This window comes from Didymosphaeria variabile (genome assembly GCF_027946475.1).
Source record: "Didymosphaeria variabile strain IMI 356815 chromosome Unknown scaffold_5, whole genome shotgun sequence".
Lineage (NCBI taxonomy): Eukaryota > Fungi > Ascomycota > Dothideomycetes > Pleosporales > Didymosphaeriaceae > Didymosphaeria > Didymosphaeria variabile.
This window is the reverse complement of record NW_026611624.1, coordinates 964,553-986,077: the sequence shown is the minus strand read 5'-3', so window position 1 is coordinate 986,077 and position 21,525 is coordinate 964,553. Positions and strand designations below refer to the sequence as shown.

Below are 21,525 nucleotides of genomic sequence, written 5' to 3'. Positions count from 1 at the left end.
ATAATGACATGCACGCGGGTTTGTACCCACTTATGCCGGCGCTTTGAGAAGCGCCGGAGGACAAATTATTGACAACGGAACCCACTGCGCTTTGGATCTAAACCAGCTTTCCGATACTAGCTGACAGTCACAACGATGAATGTAATGTACGTCTAGACTAATTACCCTCAAATAGCGACTTCGTCATCGTGTTGATCACGTCTCAGAAGAGCGCAGTGGGCCAGATTTAATTGCTATGGTTCCTTACCTCCATTCCGCTATTAGCCGTATCCTTCGTACGCAAAAGATTTGTATCCGAGAGCTCGTAGTACGAAGGCTTCGGTTTCCTCCGTGGGAACGGAGAGCCGATCGTGCCGTGCGTAGGAAGCTGTAGTTCGTTTTTCGACGAATGCTGCTCAGTTGAGATACTGCCAACGAGCTTGGTCCGCAATTTCTGAAAGACGCCAGACTCAACCACATGGACTCTCATAAACGTGGAACAGGCGGGCATTGATCCGACGATAATAGCGACAGTAGATTCGACCTCACTACGAAGCCAATGTCAGTGCGGACTTCTGTTTCCATCCAGGATCGAATCGGGCTTACATGCAAATGTTCACGGGACCAAGTAGCCACATCAAGTCACCTTTACCCGCGTTCTGACGCAGTAGCAGCTCGATCTTGAAATAGAAGGCGATTATGCTTGCTGCGACACCTCTGTTGATGAGGTAAGGATATTGCTACCGTTACCAGAGTATATGGAGGGTTACTCACAAGACAGCAATGGAGAACACAGCAAGCAGCTGCTTCCTTCTCCCAGGCGTAAGATTCAGCCGGAAGATGATTGGCAATGGAAGGACGAAAGCAAAAACATCGAGCACCACAGAGAAACCTCCTTGGATGGGACCCCAGTAGCGGGCGTCTCCAACAGGGCCCGCTTTGCTCACTCTTTGCGTCATACTTACCCAACTTTCTCCGGGGCGTGGTACTAGGATAGCGAAGGCGATGGGGATGTTGGGAATATTTGCCAGGAACGTGCCGACTAATCCGACCCATATCGCAATATGCACTCCGCGGCTGTGAATCTCAAATAGCTGTCGATACAATAGCAGAATGGCAGCCCTAGGGAAGAATTGCACGAAACCGGAGAACAGAACAAGGGCAAACCTCAGCTAACAATTTGTTATCTGTGCAATTTGGAAGTCCACGATTCGGAAATATACCTTGAAAAAACCGGCATCATACAAGCAGACAGGCGTGTTCCAATCATGGCGGTACAGGTGACCCACTACGAGTCGTCAACCAGAGGCTCCCGTTCTGATTTCTTACCAAAGGACTTACTGAGACAAATCAACACTGCGTATGCGATACTGAACAGAATTGCCCAAATGGTGAAGTCTAGGTTGGAGGTCAACGCACGGTCAATTCAGCCACAGGAGAATACTAACGGTCTGCCATTAGGAGATGCCGACGATTAACGTAGATTCTCGGCACCGCAACGAGCAACGCCAACAATGTCAGCACCACGCATACAGAAATGCTGGCTGCTTCCAACGACTGGTAATGGACAAAATCCCAAGTATTATCTGGTCGTGTTCCAACCGGAATAGTACAGAGGTCCACACTTGGAGCCATCTGTACCGTTAGACTAGGCCGGATTCGGGAAAAAAGATATGCTCAGGATAAGAGAGCTCAATTCTTAATAGTAGGACAGAATATTGCGAATGCGAGGCGCCGACCAAGCGTCTCAAACGCTGTCTAGCAACTCGATTGGGGAAAGACGAAGTGTCCAGAAGATGAGCTGCAAAACAAAAAACCAGAAAAACGGGACACCACGGATTACAACACAGATCGAGACTGCAGTCGTGTAACCTACGCTGTGACTGACTCATCACAGTGCCTGTCGATGGCCCCCAATACTTACGCCGCTTTTTCGCCACGCTGGTCCATCCCTGCATGCGCATGTCAGCCTTGCATGCTTTGTGCACCTTCTCACCCTCCAACTCAAGACCCTGCGCGAGAGGCGCCAACATGATATTTGGATCCCGATTCGCACGCTGACGTGCAGGGTTTAGTTTGCGAACCGCGCCGCACACCGCGGTAAAGGAACACGGACGTAATCAGCTGCATGCACAACGCCCGCCCAGAGCTGTGTTACCTTGCGTTTATGGAAGAATGAACGATGATCATTCCTTATCTGACACGGTCCGTTGGTCTGTACAACCCACATTGAAGAAGAACGAGACAGGAGGGGTCGCATTCTAACGTGAATTATTGTTTTCCAGCCACATGGGAATTCAATGATTGGCCGGGCTTTCCCAGTCCCTATCCAGTAGAAGCGCCGCACCAACTCAGTTCTGCGGTCATATCATACACAAGGCTGAAGATTGCACTCGGGACTCCGTCGCGCTGTACTGGGCATGGTAGGCCATACCTGGATTAATTTGCATATGTTCAAACATCATGCCTGACATGCTCTGTGCTCAGCTACAAAATTGTTGCAACACCATACCTTGGATTTCCGATGGCTGCACTGAAAAGTTCGATTCTGGTCACAGGCGCAAATGGAGGTCTTGGTACAGCTATTGCAAAGCAGATAGCCTCTGGGCCGGAACTCTCAATGTACTATGGGCTGTACATGGTCAAGGACTTGACAGCGCCTACACTTCGGCCCCTTCTGTCGACTCACCCTTCCCACGCACACGAAATCCTCGCAATAGACTTGACAGATCTCCATACTATCCGGCAGGTAGCGGGAGAAATTAATGAGCGCGTCTCTTCCGGCCACATCCCGCCAATACGAACACTCATACTAAATGCCGCCTACCAGAATCTTAGCGGACAGACTCTCGGGGTTGATGGTTTGGATCCTACCTTCACTGTGAACTACCTGGGCCATTGGCTGCTGGTCTTACTCTTGCTCAAGAGCATGGACAGGGAATTCGGGCGTGTTGTGGTGATTAGTTCACAGGCATACGAGTAAGGTGTTCCATTCTCTCTTGTCTCCATAAAAAATTGAGCCTACGATCATGAGCTAATGAAATGCGTTGTCTATCACAGTACAAAAAGCATGGTACACAAGATCTTCTTTCCTAAACTTTCTTCAGAAGATAACTTGATGCGTGATGAAGCAACCTTCGAAGCAATTGGAAAGGGTACCTGGAAGCCCTTCGTTGGGAACCAGTCTTGGATGGGTGGCTATTGTCGATATGGCGCGGCAAAGCTTTGCGCTATGATGATGATGCACGAACTCCAGCACCGATTGAATCAGGATGCTGCATTGAGCAGAATATGTGTGTTAGCTGTGGATCCAGGCTACATGAGCACCGGCCTACAGCGCTCTTTACCATGGTTAGCCCGCTACATCATTTTCCAGGTCTTCTTCCCAGTTGTCGCATGGCTGATGCCGAATGGGTCGATACGCTATCCGGAAATGTCAGCATCGTATGTGCTACGAGCAGCTGTTGAGAGAGGTCCTGGGCTGGGTGAGCTCCCAAAAGGCTTATTCTTCGAAGGCGGAAAGTCTGCAGAGACAAGTAGTGAGTCTAGAGATCCTCGCAAGCGAGATCTAGTATGGAAAGAGAGTGTGAAACTTGCACACTTAGAAGACGGAGAAACTGTTCTCGAAGGCTGGCGATAAGATCTCCATCGGTTGGTCTCCTACGTATAGTCCTTGAGCGTTCATAGACTATGACAAATGTTGATGAGGAATACACCGCTGTCCAGACAAAGCTGTCAAAGACACGATAGATTTGCCACCCCGCAGCCAGATTCAAGATTTCATCATTCTAGCTTTAAATCAAGTCGCGTCTTCCCCAATATCAATCTGCAGGCAGCCCAGACGTGCAAACAGAACGAGGCGGACGCATGTTCCACGAGGGGGTTTCCGGTGTCGAGAACTCGGCTGTCGACCCGGGAAGCTTGCGAAACTACCCGCGATCCACTTCGTTTGTTCTTGAATGTTTGGTTGCAGTTAATAAAGCAGGTTTTAGCTGCTCGCATTCTGATACCAGAATCACCATTATCGCTGCATTTTATGGCCCCCTTTTTTCTTCCGTGGGGCATGATCTGCGTTATACCCTGCAAAGCTGGGACTGTCGCACGTAAGCGCACGTAAGTGTCTTACTGATTGAGCCGGTACTTGGACATTCTTGCCCCCAAATCGATGCTTGGAACAACACGTAGCTGGCGGCACGACAACCCCCAGCATCTGAGGCACAGTTAGTCTTATTGCCTATTGTATCCCGCGGAATATTAGCCTACAATCGCCCCTGCAGTTGCGCAGCCTTGGTGAGATATTCGGATTGCATGCGGATGTAGGAGATGTCCGAAAGGCAAATCTTGTTCAGCATTGTGGTTACGCAAAGGTCATACGCCTTGTTGTACCAAAGACGAGAGTAGAAGGAGCGTCTCCCACACTCCGCGTTTGGAGACTTTGCCTTTGCTCTCGTTAATATCTGGAATAGAAGGGCTTGCCGGGAAATCCTTTTTTATCTAATCTTCGCCATATTTCCCTCGACGTAGTGTTTAGCTGAAGAATTATCGCCATGTCTTCAGCTGCCAACACCACTATTACAACTACCAGTGATCTTTCTGTGATCCACCTCCTCCCCGAGAATGATAATTACATTTTCAGATGGGCAGCGATAGGCTTTGTAGCACTGTTAATGTTATGGCGAGGATGGAAATTCGCTCTTCGTCCGTTTCTATACCCTGAACGGCCAAAGGAATTTCCATATTGGGTGCCTTGTACGTCTGCTACCACGTGAATAAAACCTTCGAAATACTGACTTGGGACATATCAGTTTTCGGTCAGTCTGTGACAGCCCTATGCTTGAATATCACTTTCTGATAGCAATATGTAAGGCCACGGACTAGCCTTTTTCCAAAACTCAAACGACCTCATATCTAGAGCCAGGTGAGTAGAATACCGGAACTGACGTTTTGCCCCCCCCCCTTTGATCAAAATGTTAATGTGGTACTGAACCAATTCAGGAGCCACTTCAACAACACCGAAGAGCCGTTTGCGTTAACAGCTTTCGGCATGACCTTCTATGTGGTCACACAGGCTAAGCATTCTGCTGAAGTATACAAGAACACGGAGACACTATCATTCGAAGGCTTCGTTCAAGGCCTTATGAGGATCAACGGTAACAATGAGCATGCTATCAGAGTCATGTACAACGCACTACCAAGTGATAAGCAGGGTTTCCCCAACCCTCACGCGGAGTCATTAGGGGGTCCTGGCCCAAAAGATGCATATCCACCAGCTTCACCCTGGGAACAATAACTTGATACATTTGCAACGAAGAGTCCAAGCGTGGATCAACAGCAACCTTGCCATAGAGGTCCTTGCCGAGACTTGCAACTACGCTGTCATGAAAGATGCAACACAGATTGAAGTGCCGCTCTACCAGTGGACTTCCGAACTTTTCGTCCAACTCGGTCAGCAGGTGTATTTTGGAGAGACTCTTGCTAAAATCGATCCAAAGGTTCATCAATCATTCTTGGTATTCGATGAGTTAATATGGAAGATACTGTACCAATACCCAAGCTTTCTCTCTGGCGATATGGCTGCCGGTAGAGGTGAGGTCGTGGCTGCACTGGGAAAATATCTACGCACGCCTAAGGCTGAACGAAGCGACGCCGCTTGGATAATCAGCGCAATGGAGGATGAGATGGTATCGCTTGGCGTTGGGGTAGAAGATATGGCTATCATCATATTTCACCTCTATATTGCGTAGGTAGTCCTACCCAGCATGATACCACACTTTTATTAACTTCCAACTTCAGTATCAACACCAACACCCGCAAAACGATCTTCTGGGTTATCACGTATCTTCTCCACAATCCAACTCTTCTAGCCATCTTTCGAAAGGAAACAGAACCAGCGTTCGATGGCGATGTCCTGGTCGATCCCTTTTACTTCCAGGACCCTGCAAAATGCCCCCAGGTCGATGCGATCTGGCACGAAACACTACGAATGGTAGGGTGGTCTGCATCAATCCGCCTCATTACCAAAGACACTGTTATAGGTGGTAAGCTCATGCGTGAAGGCAATCGCGTCATGGTCCCACACCGCCTACAGCACTTTGACGAGACCGTCTTCGGTGAAGAAACGCACGTATTCCGTCCGGAACGATGGCTGAATGGCAAAGGGCTGTCACGAAGCCCATCTTGGCACCCCTTTGGTGCTGGGAAGACGCTGTGCAGCGGCCGCTTCTTAGCTAGGTACTCCGTCACAGCATTTGTGGCTACTGTGCTCCGGCGCTTCGATCTCGAAATGGTCGGAAATCCTCAGTTTCCCCAAGCCGACGAGGGAAGGCCAGTCTTGGGTATCATTTCCATCAAAGAGGGGCACGATTACAATGTTCGTCTCACAGCAAGGAATTATATCACGTGATATTGTACTGGTCGAGCCTGGGAGGGCCAGCGGAGAGCTAGCTCATTTGCTCCGCGAGTATGTAGAGCCCGGATTCAATGGATCACAGATAACACAAGGCTTTTTGCTACCAACTATCAGCTCACTCATGACGAGTCAGCCAAAATTGAAATTTGAGGTGTAGTGTTTTCGACTTGGATTGGTTACCGACAGGCCGGCATCGATATTGGCTCCATGCTGACGCCGGGAATAATTACGTTCCGAGGTTTCTCGATCATTGGGTCTTTTATTGTGTTGTACATGGGAAGCACGCGCGTCGCAAGATGCAGGTTTGTGTTCATCATGTATGTCCCGTCTAGGGTATAGATTACCTTGGCCTATTTTAGGTTTTTCGCCCCCACAATCAAGCGTCTGTCTGGTGAACACTTTTGTGTCACTAGGATATAGATTGAACTACGCCCCTGACTTGATCATGCAGTATCAGAGGCTAATTATCCGGTGTCCGCCCCGCTTCTTCTCGTGCTATTACTGCATGCTGACATATACAACCTCTCCCCGTGCCGATCTAGTTTAGTCCTAAGTTCTTACTCCTACATTCCAAGCGGAACATGATCTCGATCTCAATTATGCATATGGGCGACTTCGGTAGGACACTGGATGTAACGGCCTAAAGCTATCCCTTTGATGTGCTGGGGCAATCCCACACAGCATTCTTCGAGAGATTTTCATAAGATTCGCAACGATACAAGGCTGATTCATGGGCTGACTTGCATTCCTTGGCTTTGGAGATCGCCTGGATTAGACTATAAGATTAGGTGCTATCAAGAGGTCGCACAGAGAGACGATTTCTGCATAGCCTAGGCAACGCTGTAACCTTGTCTTTCTACGGACTCCGAAAGATGTTATGCATTGGCCCTTGTAAGGGAGATCTCAGCCTTTTTCCCACCTGAACATTCAAGTTAGTCGTCCCATGCATCGGTGTCGCCGGTGTTGAGCTACGCCGCCTAATTCTGAAGATAGTGATTTACGACTTGAAAAGTCTGATTTGAGGAGCGAGGTATGATCCGAAAGGGCCATCTCTTTAACAGCAAATCGACTTATCACCAGTATCATAGACTGGATACGAGCAAAATATTGGTATCGACCCCGTAATATTGGGCTTCGAAGAAATTTTCGATTTCCTTATTACTCATCAATATGATTCTTTCACTTTTCCTGGGCGGCATTTTGACTTACGGCGGTTGGGCATGGTTTTGTCTTGAGGTGAACGTGCGTAAAGCGCGTGCTCTCAGTTTTCCTGTCGTGCGCACACCTTTTGATGTCAACGGCATCCTCTGGGTAGTTTTCCAACCATTTATATGGAAGCTCCTAAAATTTATTCCGATACCATGGAGCTCATATCCCGATATTGTGCGCTTCTCCCACCGAAACTGGAATTACCTCGAGAAGAGCGACCCAATTACGCGCTTTGGACCGGTGTGGGCCCTTGTATGTCCCGGAGGGGTCCATGTTTATGTTGCGGATCCAGATGCGATAGAGGACATCTTTTCTCGATGGAAGGACTTCGTTCGCCCGGTGCACAAGTACGGCAAGTATATGTCCTGCGATCAATGCGATCCAAAATCTGACACCTTGTAGAAGTACTCAACATCTATGGCCCATGTATGGCTAGCGTCCCAATTGAACAGTGGGCTCGTCATCGAAAAGCCGTCGCAGCACCGTTCAATGAATCTATCATGAAGTTTGTATGGCAAGAGACACTACGTCAGACTTGGTAAGACACTGCGGTGACTTGGAGATCTATACCAGCTAATTGTTGTCTCAAGCGCAATGATAAGCTATTGGTGTGACCAATCTGCAGCCGGCATACCGAATGTGCAGCGAGATGCTCGCACTGTTACGATGAATGTCCTCGCATCAACTGTGTTCCGGGAGACGTATGACTTTGTAGGCTCCGCAAACCTCAAGGTGAGCAATCTGTCGACCGCAGAAAGCTTTCGTGATGCACTGCTACTTGTGCACCACTACATCATTCATCTCATGGTGATCCCCTATCGATATCTCCTTGGGCCATGGGTGCCCGGAAAGCTCTCCAAGATCGGATTCGCAGCTTTCAACTTGGAGCAAATCATGACCAAAGTTGTCGCAGAAGAGAAGGCTGCTATCGAAGACGGCAAGCCAGGATCTGGTGGCCTAATAACATCCCTCGTTCGTACCATTGATCACATATCTAAGCGAGGAGCTCTGACGCTGAAGGAAATGCTCGGAAACATCTTCCTTATCAATTTTGCGGGCCTTGATACGACGGCGAATGTATTAGCATTTATGATCATACGCATAGCTGGAGAACCCGACATACAGGACTGGCTCTATGAAGAAATCACCACACTCACCGAAGGCCGACCTGTGCAAGATTGGGAGTATGAATTATTTCCAAAGTTCAAGCGCTGCTACGCCGTGTTTCTAGAGACACTAAGATTGTATGCGCCTGTGACTGGCTTGCCGAAAATGACGGGTCGTGGTATGCAAGCCATTCAAATTGGCGAACAATTAGTCACAATTCCTCCGGGTACCGACGTATTCCCTATGTTACTAGGCGTTCAGACAGACCCTCAGCATTGGGATGACCCTTTCGTCTGGAAGCCAAAACGCTGGATAGTATGCGCTGAGGGTTCCGCAGAAGTTGACAGTGAAGCATTGCTGGTTCCAAGGAAAGGAACGTTCTTTCCGTGGGCCGAGGGCCCACAAGGCTGCGTGGGTAAGAAGGTGTCGCAGGTTGAAAGTGTTGCTGTGCTAGCCGCTTTACTTGCCACTAACCGCATGCATATTAAGAACAAGCCAGGTGAGACAGAAGATGGAATCAGAAAGAGAGTTGAGTACTGCTGTGATGACAACAACTCAAACGTCTTATTACAGATGAACAATCCGACCCAGATCGAGCTGGAATGCGTGGAAACATCAAAAGATTGAAGTTGTTTGTACTTTTGTACAGCGGGGGCGCAAATACATAGATCGAGGCAAAGCTACCACCGTCAAGCCATGGTAAAACATCTGTACAGACAAAATCATGGCTTATATAGCGTCGCAAATGCTCCTATAATTATTGAGTCGTTAGTCTTGAAGGCCCTAGCTGATTCCCCAGCGGCCAACATAGGCTACTTAACGCCCTTCGTCTTATATCCCATAACACACCAGCACATTTGCTTTGCAGGACGTCACCAATGACATTGTAGGTGGCCTCGTAGCCATAGCACATAGTCTACGGGTGCTTCAAAAGCTACGTGAAGCATGCGCCGAGTTAGGAAAGGGGCCGACTATACTATCACTGGTGTGAACATGCCTTACAACTCGTTTCATGCAGCGGCGACGCATCAAGAGGGTTGACGAGGAGCGCAGGGGTTGGGCTGCGGTCAAGAGTCAGGATGCATGGTCGCCTCGGAAAGCGAGGCTGGACTGAGGGTTGCCAAATGGACGACAAGCCCTTCTTGAGGACGCCATGCACGTTGTTCCTGTGACCGAGGTGATTCCAGCTCGAAGAAATCATGAATACTCGTCTCAGAGGATTCACGTCTGTCCCTAGGAATTCATCCAACCTCATCACTAATTCGGTCGTTGCGCCTATTCAATGGGCAAAAGGAAAAGCAGTACCTAGCACTGTAATGAGTGCGATGATATTTTTCCATCTCATCTAACATCGTATATTCACTATGTTACTGTGGCCACCTCGCCTACCTTTCACCTACGTCACACATTGTGCGCATTCACCTCACGCATCAACGCCTTCGCTATATAAATTCTTCCCCTTCCGAGAACAACTCTATTCAAACAACCCCAACGACACTTTCGAACAGCAACCAATCAGCAACCAACATGTCTGATTCAACGGAACGTGTTATCCCCGATCTTGCCCTCTTCTACGAGGTCGACCTACTATCGATCTCAGCGCCTCAATCGCACTGCGTCATCTGTCTCTGTGACTACACGGACGACGATGATGCTGTGTCAGTCAATCCCTGCAAACACGAGTTCCACCGCCAATGCATCAACACTTGGTTCAAAAGCCAGTTGCAAGACCAGAACGACGAAGGCAACGAGGTGATTTATGGCACATGTCCGTGCTGCCGGTCAAATCTCGTTCGTGAGCCCGGTGGAGATGAGCCCTACATTAACGCGGTTACATGGGCTCAAACTTTGTATGCTCTGAAAGGCACCGAGTTCGAAGCTGTTGGCCAGCTAGCCCGTCGGCACATTGATTTCGAAGGCGACAGTGCACTAACTGTAGAGTTAGTGGATGTCATTGTGCCCGAGATGGTACAAATATGCCCCGAGTACGAGCAGGTTGCCATCAGCCTTGGTGTGCTGGAGCCTCCTCGTACCAGCTTGCTGGTTCGCGTAGCTCTGCAGCAGTATGAGGTCGATGTTGCCACTGCGGATTCCTCATTCGTCAACTCTACCATCCGCGGTGACATTGAATCCCTGAACATCACTGCAATGGTTAACCTGCCTGACTGGTTGCACCCGCATGGGCCGTTCAGTTGGGCTGCAGCCATCGATTCTGTGTTCCAGAGCTGGCAGGCAAATAACTACCCACGCTGCAACTATATCACGCTGCCATCTCTGCACCGTCTCGTCATCTGTGCATTGCTCGTTTTTAGGATCGCCGTTGACGACGATACCGATACCGCAGGCTTTGCACAGCTCCTGGCGCATGGTGAGCGTCTATTGCTGGAGACGCAACAGCGCGTGGCGAGCGGTGAACTGAACGAAGCTCATCTGCGTGAGCATTACCGGGTGCTGGATTGGACAGATGGCGGTGATGCTGGTCCTCACAATATGCAGGATCCACACCATTATCACCAATCCAATCATTCACGGATTCACTGGGTTGTCGAACTCAGGCGACGGACACGTGGGCCAGGCGCCGGTCCCTTGACTCCCTTTTAGATTATATCTCTATGTACAGTGCATGGTACAGAGGTCGAGCACTGCATGGCCCGTCCTGGGACCATTCAGGATATCAAACCTCTGGCTTAGTACTGTAGCATGATCACGAAACATACTGTTAAGTCTTCACGCACTTCTATAGGTCATTATGCGGGGGCAGGTCCCTTTCAAGTTGTCCCATCCAAATTCAAATAGATTACTTCTTCCATTCCGACTCTTTTCTTTGCATCATCTGTGCGGAGTGAGTGTAGTATAGACATGACTTTCTCCCAAGATTCTTTGTTACTCTGTGAGACCTCAAGACACAATGTGGATTTCTCTTGTTCTGTTCATTGGAGTTGCAAAACACATTGACTCTTTCTGTTCCCAATTTGATTCCTCTACCGAGCTTGAACCAAGTGACGTTCTACGAAGACGAATGTACAATACGTTCGATAACTATTTCAACCAAGAGCTTTCCATATTCAAACAAAAGATCGTCCAACCGCCCAAGCGGGTCATTCATGCTCTTATTCGTGGCTCATATCCCATTCCCATATGTTCAATTAAGCCTCATATCCGTACCAGGGCGCATTCCTCCTACCCCAATCAGACAGCCAACCGTATTGGTATTCGCCCAAAAATCTGTCTTTCGCGGTCCAGCCCCGAAACTTGTCGTACCATCAATATCTGTAGCGTAAGATTCTCATCCACACCTCGAACTACAGTAACAGTCCAAGGTTTGGCTTCCAACGAGGCACTGTAGACCCTCGGACCTTTAACATATCATCTAGGCTTCCGAGTCGGTAGACAGTCTAATAGGTTCGGCGCTGGCCTCGGCCTCGGGCTCATCGAGATAGTCCTCCGCGCGAAGAAGACTGTATCCACTCTTCGGCCCTACAGTCTCCACAGACCTTAGCTTACCCTGGCAATGAGGGCACTTGGTTAGGAATGTGCCGGAGCACAGCGACTTGATTGGGTGGTACAGAGCAAGGTACCCGTGGATGAACCTGGGCGACGTTAGCCATAGCTTGCACGGTAGTGAGAGCAGCTTACATGTTCGACATCAGAAACACCGTTGCATATGTCTCCAACATCATCCAATCCGAATGTTGATACATTGCAGCCGGCTCAAAGGCCCACACAAATATCAGAATGACCAAGTTCGACGCGGCGAGGATCAGGTCAAGCATGCCCCACAGAGCTGTGCGCACCCGAGGGCGTTTCTCGAGTGGGTCGTGCTTGATCGCGAGAGAAATTATCGAAGTGAAAGCGGAGAAGAAGGTCGGAATCAAGCTGCAGTAGATGGCGGTCGTCCCGTCTACAGGATGTGTCCAGTAGCCGTATCTGTTGTTAGACTTTTCGGACATGACGCCCGAGGCTACGATAAGAGGGAAGGCGGGGAATAGAGTCGCGAGGGTGATTTGACGTAGCCTGCGCTCGTTTGGGATGGTGGAAGCCATGGTGAGGTTGGTTGGATTTCGGTTCGGTTCGTGATGGGCTTTGGATTGTGGACAATAATTGTGATGAAGCATGAGATGAAGACGGACTTCAAGTATACGATGGCATGTAGTCATATGGTAGCAGCAGTCTCTTAGGCAACGACATTCGCAAGCTTTGCCGCATTAGGTGCTGGTGGCACCCGAATGTATGCCGCAGTAAGCCTTGTGTCTTGGCTCCGCTATCATTTGCGCGGGTATATCGCCATTGCCCCGCATCTGTCGCAAATTCATAGCTATGTTATGGATCGTTTGGGTGGGCGGTGTTGGTCGCCTTTCTGAGACGATCCTACACCAATGCGTTTCGAGTGATGTTAGTGGCCGAAGGAGGGGGCTGAGCCATGTTTACATCGTACGCGGGGCCGCAGACAGCGACACGCGTTATGACAATAGCATGATCGTGTCGTGCGAGAGTGCCTTGCAAGGTCAACAAATACATCCATAGCTCAAGGCGGCGTAGATCGGGAAGCGTGTTGAGATGCAATGCTTGAACGATACATTTTCCTGCGCTGCTGGTCCTGTATTGCGCACTGGAGCATGCAGCAAAACGCTGCTTCTTATCTTGACGTGTGCGTTATTGACAATTGCCAACAGACGTTCGTACCACCGGACCGATCGTGTGTAGCCTCGCCGGGGGGAAATCGTATGTTGGAGGTTGAAGATTGCGGGACTACTACCGCGCCGTACATAACCCAGCGCTGCCCTGATGTCGCCTGCAGATCATGAACTACCTATGGGTCATTTCCCACCCACGTGACGGTTGCGATCTCTGAGGGTCATTGGCATCGTCTTCAGTACGGCCTCACTCTCGCGTTCCGTGATCTTTCATGCGTCCGCGAATGCTCAGATCCTCTCCCATTCGCTCCATATGTTTCAGTTCGTCTCCATTCCTTCCGTATGCTCGGATGGTGTTGCCTAAAGCTCTTTCCATGCTTATAGTCCTTGGGACCCTCCACACTTCTGTTCACTTTCTGTAACAAGGCTGATAACAGTTCATCTTCCTTGGCGTCCTTCAGGGGGATACATTTCCCTGGGGTTGTCATTGTATAGTGACTGAACTCAGCAAAGTCATGGAACAACTCGATCTTTGCACCGACGCGGGCTGCGTCGATGTAGTCGATGATGTTGACATAGGGTTTCTTCTTAAGGACAGTGCGACACTCCCATATAGTCTTGCCGATCGTCCTTCCTGTCTCCCGGCACAAAGCCTGCCAACCGAGAAGTTGCTCTTCCTTAGTCAGCTCGCGCAAAGATGTGACTCCGCGCTGCTTGTCTCGATCGTCCTCGCTGTCATTCGGGCATTCTTCATGGGCGCATGTGGTACTGGAGGATGTAAACACCTGTGTCAACCCTTGGTCCATGGAAACAACGCTCTCATTGTCGCTCTCGTCCACAGGTAGGAGATCGATGGCGACATCATCAATGATTGGTTCTTCTTTGATGCCTTTTCCCGGAGCAACCTCTTCCTTGACGGATTCGGCAACGTCCTCCAGATCCTCGTCATGGTCACTGTTCTCGTCGTTGACATGTATATCGGAGGTGAAGACTTGTGAGAATCCCACATCGAGTGACACCACACTCTCGTTGTCGTCTTCATTCAGCTCAGGCAAATCATCCTCGGAGTCGCGATGGACTTCTTCTTCCTCCACTGCGTCCTTGTCTCTCTCCTCTTGTTCCAAACGCTCGTACTCATGCTGCCTACGTATCCGCTCTCTTCTGGCGCGTCCTTGAGGCGTGAAGTACTCGTCACGTATACACTGACTGGCCGCAGCAGTGCGCGCTTTGTTGAACTGCGGCGTCCCCTTCACTAGATTTTGAGACGCCGCTAAGCGGACGAATTCGTCGTTGAACCCCTGCGTCGCATCTGGTACGAAATCCGAAAACCCTTCGAAGTAGCTGGGCATCTTGTGGGTGGTCGAGTATACCTAGGAAGGATGAGAAATAATGAGCGAGAAAAGCCGGGGTTGAATTGCGTTGCGAACCGTAGACGCGCTGGTACTGACTGTTCCACGGTATAACAGGATTACGCAGGAATGCGCAGGAGTTCACTTTTGATGCAGAGCCCGGTGCGACACAGAACAGATTGGTTTCACACTTGAAAGGGCTGGTCGAAATGGCGACGTGACGCGACGCCTCCAGGGGTCGCGTTCCGTCACGCCCGGTCGGGCGCGTTCACACGTGACTACCCATATCTTGATAATCCAAACAGCAGAAATATATTAAAGTTACGGTTGTATGGTAATTATTGACATGATTTCCGTTTCTTCTGCTTCTGACCCCGAGGCTCGCATCATAAACGCATTAGTGCATCATTCCTTCTCTTCCGTCGTCTTCCAGGCTACGACTGAAATAAGTGTCAGCCAAAGACAAGCTTCTACAGACAGAATCCCTGGATTCCCAGTACAACCTTCACGACTTCCACAGACGACTACTGAATTCCTACCATTCACCGCGGCGACCATACACTATGAATGTACGGTGAAGGTCCCTCATCTCTACTCTCGTATCACCATCCGAGGTCCCAAACTTCCAATCTTTCCTCAGATCACCAACCACAATCCCAGCCGTACACTTCAATCAGTACATTAACACACTAATCCACATCTCCATAGGCGGAGCGTACAGAGCATTGTGTAGCTATCGTCCCTCCCCACGAAATGGACATAGACGCGTCTGCCAGATTACTGTGTCTGGACAATTGAACAACAGGGGGCCAACATTGTGATTCGTTTCTCGCACATGGAAACGTTTTGCCGCACAGCTCGCACGTTCCGGTGAATGTTCAAGCAAAGAGTGTATCGACATTTCGCCGGCAGGAACTCTGGGCGAGCCTGCCACAACCATAGAGACAATTCCTCGGCGAGCTTGACAGGAAGGCCGAAACATCCAGAGAGAACATCTCTACTTTCGATGCCCACGGAAGCAAGGACCTAGATCAACAACCAACCCAGTCAATGCAGAACCTTCTCCAACTCAACCCACTCAGCCCCCTACCCAACCATCCTCCTCCCTCCCGCCAACGCCTCCATCCGCTGCGCATACCGCCCCGGAACCGGCACAACAGACCCCACTCCCCGCCGCATCCGCAAAGTCGATAGTAGCCAGTAGTTCTTCTACCTCGCGTTAGTCTCTCCTCTCCTTACCCCACTTCCTTTTCTAGACTTGTATTGTATGTACTCACCCTCAGTCATCTCCCCTGCCGTTGCCGTTCCCATGCCCTTCCTATCCGTCCCCTTATCCGGATTCATATCCATAAAAACCCTCCGATAGCGCGGCTGCTTTATCATCGTGCGCACGATGCGCGGGTACGCCTGCACGTAGGCTTCGATGGTGCGCGGGTCGGTGAGCTTGGCGAGCGCGTAGATGGAGGGGTAGGGCGTGAGGAAGGCGTCGAGCCAGTGGAGGTCGAGGTCGCGGCTTGGGTAGGGGTCTAGACGGAGGATGAGTTGGCGGGTGAGGCGGAGGGCGAAGAGGCCGATTATTAGGTACGAGGGGCGGGAAGAGGGGCCGCTGGGTGCAGTGGAGGGTGGCGGTGTGTGCGGTGGGAGAGCGTCTTGGAGGGAGGACAGTGAGGGGAACTGTGGAGCTGGTCCGGGGATGCTTTGTGGTGCGCCGCCCATGCGCTGGGTGCTTGTCGTTGGTGGTGGAGTGTGGGTGAAGTTCTGAGCTGGCGGAATGTGTGGGCCTGGATGTTGGCTGTATGGATTTGCTTGTGGATGCATGTTCTGAGCACTAGGCGGGAATGGATATGGGGTCGCTCCGCCAGGTACAGCACCAGATGAGCTCTGAGCGGGGGCTTGTGTGAACGCGTCTTGATGCGTGGTGATGCCATTGTAGCGATTCGCGAGGCGTCCACTGGGAGCTGTACGGGGCGGGCCTGTGGGCTGAGGTTGCGGGTAGGGAATGTGGGACGGGTAGTATGCCGTCCTAAAGCTCTTAGGGTCAAGGTTGGAGTCCGGTGGTGGACCTTGTGCGCCTGCATATGGAGCAGCTTCTGCGCGACGCGGGAACGGGTTGGGGAAACCAAGATTCCGGTTGTACGGGGCCATGGTGTAGATTGTTTAAGAGCGAAGATACAGCGCGAAAGGTTGTGTCGGTGAGCGGGTTCATCGTTTGCGCGGGAGATCGAAATTTCGTCGGTCTGCAGGGTCGACAAACGCCACGGGAGCTGTTGTGAATGACATTCGTGGAAGACTAGCGCGACTGCCTGGTCTGGAAACCGAATTCTTCGTAAAGAGCATGGAACCTTCACTTGCTGCCTTTTCACCAACAAGCCCGTAGCCGTCGACTATCTCAAGCATACGCTGGATGTGTGCACTCATGAATTAGAGAAAACTTCGACAAGCCATCTTGAAATGTGTCCGTTCAGCTTGTCCACCGCTTCCACCCTTGCCTTCTCTTTCTCGACATCTTCGACCGGAAACATTTCAAAGGCATGTGGTTGGCCGTACACCTTCAACCATTCCACACCCTCGGCTCGCCAACCGTCTTCAGTCTTATTCTTGACCTGATCGCCCGCAAGCTTTTCAGCCATCGCTTGATCTTCGTGGCAGAACATGTCGTGCTCGGCTCCAACAAGCAACACATGCGGTGGCAGACTTTCCCGGCTCTCGAAATACGTTGGGCTCACTCGCGGATCGGTAAGAGAAGGCTTGTTTTCCGGGTCAAAATACAACTGCATTATACCGTCATGACCATCACCGATGAAATCAGGAATCGATGGGTCAGGCCGCTTCGCCATCTTGGTCTTGCCGTCCGGCACCCAATCGGTGGCTGGGTAGATGGTTGCTATACCCATCACCTTGGAGCGAAGCCGTGAGTCCTGGGCTGCAGCGAGCACAAGGTTTCCCCCAGCAGAGTGGCCACATAGCACAACTCTGTTTCTGTCAATGGGTAATTCAGGATCCTCGATCACCGCAAGCGACTGCGCAATAACGTCCTCGAAAGCGGTGGGGAACTTGTTCTGCGGGGATTTGCTGTAGTCTATGCTGACGACCACACACTGCGCAGTATCGGCTAGATGGCGAGCTAATGGGTCATCGGCTGCTGGGTTATTGACAACGAAGCCGCCGCCATGGGCGCGGATGACGAGCGGGAGGTTACCGTTGTGGTCGCGAGGTACGAAGACACGGCAAGGGAACAGATCTGGACGACATGGGTAGGTTTTGGTGAAGTCGGGCTGGGTCGCGGGAGATAGATAGGAGGAGCGCAATATGTAGAGCCTGGTGTTTACGATGGTGCGAATAAGGGCGTATTTCATGTACTCCAAGGTCGACATCGTGATTATCCTCCCTCTGCTAGCAACTACAACACAATACGATATCTCTTTCCGAAGATAGATTTGGGGGCAACTCAGGAGATGCTCAAAGTGAGAACTGGAGGGCTGCAGCTAGACTTTAGGGGCGGCCCGATAGGAATTCAAAGCGAATCAACGGATAGTGGCATGTCGCTGAAGAATGCATGTCGTCATACATCCCGAAGACCACGAGAGATGCAGTTGTTACCATTTCCACCATGCAACCGCAGGCTTCATCAACAAGCAGCGCTGTTTATATAGCTGTGTGCTCCAAAGATGTCTGGCATTTAAGGTTTCGAAGAACGGTTGCAGTCACCCGTGGTCATGGTTTAGCGCATCAGCACATGCTTCGGCTCGATCTGACCGCAGCATAATTCCCACGACTTGCAGACCTCCAAACACCTAGCATGACCCTACCTATTTTCTCCATCCCATGCTCATGCGATGCCTTGCACACCGCGGCTCGGCCGCACGCGCAAGGAACACCATGGATGTCTCTCGCTTGACCTTGGTCTAACGGCTGGCCTCGGGCGATTGCATCATCCGCCTCCGTCACGTCCAGACCGTTTCCCACTCGGCCGTCGTAGCCCCGATATGGCGCATTCTCAAAGTCATTTTTCAGTTCCTCGAACAGAGCAGGCGCACAGCGAGCGCGCGCGCGCAAATTGCTGCCTCCATCGACAGTCACAAGGGCGCGTGCTGCTACAGCCTCCATCTGAGCAGCGTGCTGCCTGGCACTTTGCGCCCGGTTTGACTTAAGAGGCGCCCGCGCCGTTTACCCTTGTTGTCTTGTATATCGAAACTTAGGGTCCACGGCGCCGCCACTTCGAACCAGGTACTCCCTTCACTCAAGTACAAGATATTGAAGGGAAGATGGCAAGGGACATAATGCCACAGGCCTCGCTATCGAGCGAAATCAACATCGCCACCAGGTACCACTCCTTCGCCACTTTCCCTACTACGATAGGTATACTAATAGCGAATCCAGGAGTCTACATACCGAACTCAACAAGCTCATCACAGCACGTCTACCTTTAGCGCTTCCGCCCTTCGCAAGCGATCCCACACTCTACACGGCCGGCCTGCTCCACTTTGCCCACATCTTCCTGACTTTCGAGTCGCTATGGAACGACCTAGTCCCCACAGATGTGCCAGGCACCGCATCGCCACCGACGTCGCCGCTACTATCGTTTCTCCTCGTCAATCCATACTCTGAGCCAGAGCTCTTCACCTCCCCGCCCTCGCCACAGACCCTCGAATTCCTACAGAATCTTCGGCCCAAGGGCATGGCTCGGTCCAGCAGAGTCAAGAAGGACCTACAATACCTGACTGGGTTGCACCCTACAGACTTCGACGTCATGCTGGCGCAATACCCAGGCGAGAAGGTGGCCGCGTTCTGCGCGCACACACGGAGGAGCGTCGGACACAAGCCGCATGTCCTGGTGGCATACGCGTGGTGTTTCTACATGGCCGTGTTCTCCGGCGGACGTTGGATCCGCGGGGAGCTCGTCAAGGCCGGGCCCGATTTCTGGACATCTGGGGCAGAGACGGGGTCTTCAGAAGCAGCCGCCCCACTCACGGAGAAAGGTCTCTCACTCTGGTCTTTTCCTGGTAGGCGCGACGGAGAAGACATTAAGGAAGCGTTTAAGGAGCGCCTTCTGGCTGCGGAGACGCTGTTCTCGGACGACGAGCGCGTGGATGTCATCGAGGAGGCGAAAACCATTTTCAAGCTCTGCGCGGCGCTGGTCCACGAGCTCGACGAGAAACTAGGCACCGACTTTGAGCAGATGAAGCGCGTGAAGGTCGCACCGCCACATGGGCATCAGCCGCAGAGGAAGAATGACAAGAGCGAGGTGGTCACGGGCAAGGGGTCTCAGGCGGCGCGCACGTGGCTTCAGCGGCCGGAGGTCACGGGTGCGGCTGTTGCGCTAGGATGTCTGGCGTGTGCGGTCGTGCTGCGGTTGTCTCTTTGATTCCTCGGCGTGTGGTTTTGGCATAGCGTGCATAATTGGCGTGTTTCCTCGGTGTTCAGTTCGGCGCTGGCAAAGGGTTGGGATAATGTTCGATCTGGGTTTCCATGTGGATGAACATGTTGGGATAAGATGCATGTATACTTCGACGATACCCCAATAGCATAGGCATACATTTGTTCCCTTTCTCTATTGAACCATGAACACTTTGAGAACTTTGTCCTTCACTACCGCAAATGTGACAATGTTTGTGTGCACTGTTTTGACCCGGACAGGCAGCATGGAAAACAACAAGAGCCCACTTCTCTGTTCTGTGGCTATAGTCACCCATCGGATGGGACCTTCGAGGGCCTCCTTACTCTTCCTGCCTGTTCTCGCGTGGTCCAGCACGTGCTTTCACGTGGCCCCGCGGACTGCAGGGCTACGTAATCGATAACGGGCGCGCTACGGCGAGCCGTAAGTACCACTTCCGCATGCGCAACGTCAACCACAACGCATGTCAACGTTTCAGCTCCAGGCGTCGCAGCCTTACATTGTATTCTTCCCTCGCGCCAAACCCAAGCCTTCCCAGGCGCACATTCGCTCCTGCAACCCTCGCTGAGATCTACCTACCGCTACCATGTCATCCCGCGGCTTCAACACAAAGACGCCCACCATCAAGCGCATCCGTAAGCCCGTGCGCCAACACACCTGCAGTACATATGCTGATAAAGAACAGTCAAAGAAGCAACCGAACTCTCCACCCACCCTCCCCCGACTTCTCCGCCTCCCCCTCGAAGATAATCTGTTCGAATGGCACTTCACGCTGCGCGGTCACCCGCGCCCTCGCCCTACGCAGCGGGCATCTACCACGGGCGCATCGTCCTGCCCGCTAGCTACCCTCTTAAACCGCCGAACTTTCGCTTCTTAACGCCTACCGGCAGGTTCGAGGTCAACCGCGAGATCTGTCTGAGTATAAGCGGGCATCATGAGGAGACGTGGCAGCCGGCGTGGGGGTACGCACTGCGCTGGTGGCGATACGGAGCTTTATGGATAGCGAGGCGAAGGGCCAGGTTGGAGGGTTGGAATGTGAGCGCAGCGTACGGGAGCGTATGGCAGCGGAGAGTGCGGGGTGGCGGTGTCCGGCGTGTGCGAAGACGAATGCTGAGATACTGAGGGAGAGCGAACAAGCTTATAAAGAACTAGAAGGTGATAGCAAAGAGGAAGATGTGCCTGAGGAGCTGAGGCTGGCGTATCGGGAGGAGTTGGGCGGGAAGAAGACTCTCGAGGAGGGGGCAGTTCGAAGCTGGCGGCGGGTACGGAGGGGGTAACGAAGGGTGCCCCTGTGGCTGCACCCGTACCTGCATCGTCTTCATCTTCTTCAGCACAGGTTCCCAGGCCGGCACCAGCGCCAGGGTCAACGCCACGGCCTACACGCACGATTCGCGCCCCCGCCCTCCCCGTCCGACAAGGCACCGTCGTCCAGCAACAAACCCC

General features: G+C 51.7%; 9 protein-coding genes across 9 annotated transcripts; 5 read left to right on the top strand and 4 right to left on the bottom strand.

Annotated features, from left to right (window-relative positions):
• Window positions 1-3,049: 3,049 nt before the first annotated feature.
• On the top strand, window positions 3,050-3,619 carry N0V89_006771 (uncharacterized protein; the record flags this gene model as incomplete). The annotated part of the gene is made up of 1 exon (XM_056215538.1): window positions 3,050-3,619. One exon carries the CDS (start codon window positions 3,050-3,052, stop codon window positions 3,617-3,619), a length of 570 nt encoding a protein of 189 aa, XP_056069785.1.
• Window positions 3,620-4,946: 1,327 nt separating this feature from the next.
• Window positions 4,947-6,382, top strand: N0V89_006770 (uncharacterized protein; the record flags this gene model as incomplete). Its single annotated transcript, XM_056215537.1, has 4 exons — window positions 4,947-4,954; window positions 4,975-5,208; window positions 5,312-5,719; window positions 5,773-6,382. The coding sequence occupies 4 exons, from the start codon at window positions 4,947-4,949 to the stop codon at window positions 6,380-6,382; spliced, it is 1,260 nt and encodes a 419-aa protein (XP_056069784.1).
• A 1,715-nt stretch (window positions 6,383-8,097) lies between these two features.
• On the top strand, window positions 8,098-9,331 carry N0V89_006769 (uncharacterized protein; the record flags this gene model as incomplete). The annotated part of the gene is made up of 2 exons (XM_056215536.1): window positions 8,098-8,135; window positions 8,188-9,331. The coding sequence occupies 2 exons, from the start codon at window positions 8,098-8,100 to the stop codon at window positions 9,329-9,331; spliced, it is 1,182 nt and encodes a 393-aa protein (XP_056069783.1).
• A 900-nt stretch (window positions 9,332-10,231) lies between these two features.
• On the top strand, window positions 10,232-11,305 carry N0V89_006768 (uncharacterized protein; the record flags this gene model as incomplete). The annotated part of the gene is made up of 1 exon (XM_056215535.1): window positions 10,232-11,305. One exon carries the CDS (start codon window positions 10,232-10,234, stop codon window positions 11,303-11,305), a length of 1,074 nt encoding a protein of 357 aa, XP_056069782.1.
• A 769-nt stretch (window positions 11,306-12,074) lies between these two features.
• Window positions 12,075-12,747, bottom strand: N0V89_006767 (uncharacterized protein; the record flags this gene model as incomplete). The annotated part of the gene is made up of 2 exons (XM_056215534.1): window positions 12,075-12,294; window positions 12,341-12,747. 2 exons carry the CDS (start codon window positions 12,745-12,747, stop codon window positions 12,075-12,077), a joined length of 627 nt encoding a protein of 208 aa, XP_056069781.1.
• Window positions 12,748-13,574: 827 nt separating this feature from the next.
• N0V89_006766 (uncharacterized protein) lies at window positions 13,575-14,687 on the bottom strand (the record flags this gene model as incomplete). The annotated part of the gene is made up of 1 exon (XM_056215533.1): window positions 13,575-14,687. The coding sequence occupies one exon, from the start codon at window positions 14,685-14,687 to the stop codon at window positions 13,575-13,577; it is 1,113 nt and encodes a 370-aa protein (XP_056069780.1).
• Window positions 14,688-15,896: 1,209 nt separating this feature from the next.
• Window positions 15,897-16,832, bottom strand: N0V89_006765 (uncharacterized protein; the record flags this gene model as incomplete). The annotated part of the gene is made up of 1 exon (XM_056215532.1): window positions 15,897-16,832. The coding sequence occupies one exon, from the start codon at window positions 16,830-16,832 to the stop codon at window positions 15,897-15,899; it is 936 nt and encodes a 311-aa protein (XP_056069779.1).
• A 269-nt stretch (window positions 16,833-17,101) lies between these two features.
• N0V89_006764 (uncharacterized protein) lies at window positions 17,102-18,061 on the bottom strand (the record flags this gene model as incomplete). Its single annotated transcript, XM_056215531.1, has 1 exon — window positions 17,102-18,061. One exon carries the CDS (start codon window positions 18,059-18,061, stop codon window positions 17,102-17,104), a length of 960 nt encoding a protein of 319 aa, XP_056069778.1.
• An 891-nt stretch (window positions 18,062-18,952) lies between these two features.
• N0V89_006763 (uncharacterized protein) lies at window positions 18,953-20,052 on the top strand (the record flags this gene model as incomplete). The annotated part of the gene is made up of 2 exons (XM_056215530.1): window positions 18,953-19,011; window positions 19,068-20,052. 2 exons carry the CDS (start codon window positions 18,953-18,955, stop codon window positions 20,050-20,052), a joined length of 1,044 nt encoding a protein of 347 aa, XP_056069777.1.
• Window positions 20,053-21,525: the final 1,473 nt, after the last annotated feature.